The sequence below is a fragment of the Cystoisospora suis genome (assembly GCF_002600585.1).
Source record: "Cystoisospora suis strain Wien I chromosome Unknown contig_12163, whole genome shotgun sequence".
NCBI lineage: Eukaryota > Apicomplexa > Conoidasida > Eucoccidiorida > Sarcocystidae > Cystoisospora > Cystoisospora suis.
This window is the reverse complement of record NW_027164926.1, coordinates 1-341: the sequence shown is the minus strand read 5'-3', so window position 1 is coordinate 341 and position 341 is coordinate 1. Positions and strand designations below refer to the sequence as shown.

The 341-nt window shown below is 47.8% G+C and overlaps 1 protein-coding gene across 1 annotated transcript; it reads left to right on the top strand.

Moving 5' to 3' along the window:
• Window positions 1-34: 34 nt before the first annotated feature.
• Window positions 35-331, top strand: CSUI_011478 (uncharacterized protein; the record flags this gene model as incomplete). Its single annotated transcript, XM_068071576.1, has 1 exon — window positions 35-331. A coding segment is annotated over one exon (297 nt), but the record flags the coding sequence as incomplete, so codon positions are not given.
• Window positions 332-341: the final 10 nt, after the last annotated feature.

Here is a 341-nt window from a genome sequence, read left to right as displayed (position 1 = left end):
GACAACTCCACTCTTATCTTCTTCTTCTTCAGGAGCGAATGCGGGGGAGAGGAAAGGGGCTCCGAGTGTCTTGACAGATGCACCGACATCTGCATTTCCTCTTCTTCAGACTGGCGGTGAGACAAACGCATATCAAAATGCTCATGTCTCTCGTTGTCTTCCTAGACAGTCGCACATGATGCATAGGGCGGAAGAGGAAAATAGGAGCACCTACAATGCTAGCAGTAGTCCCTCTTATACCAATCAAAGTTCGTCACCGAGTCATCAACACCTTGCCTCCCTCTCGCCTTCTCCTTCTTCATCTCATATGAAGACAGATCAAATCATGTAGAACCTCTTCT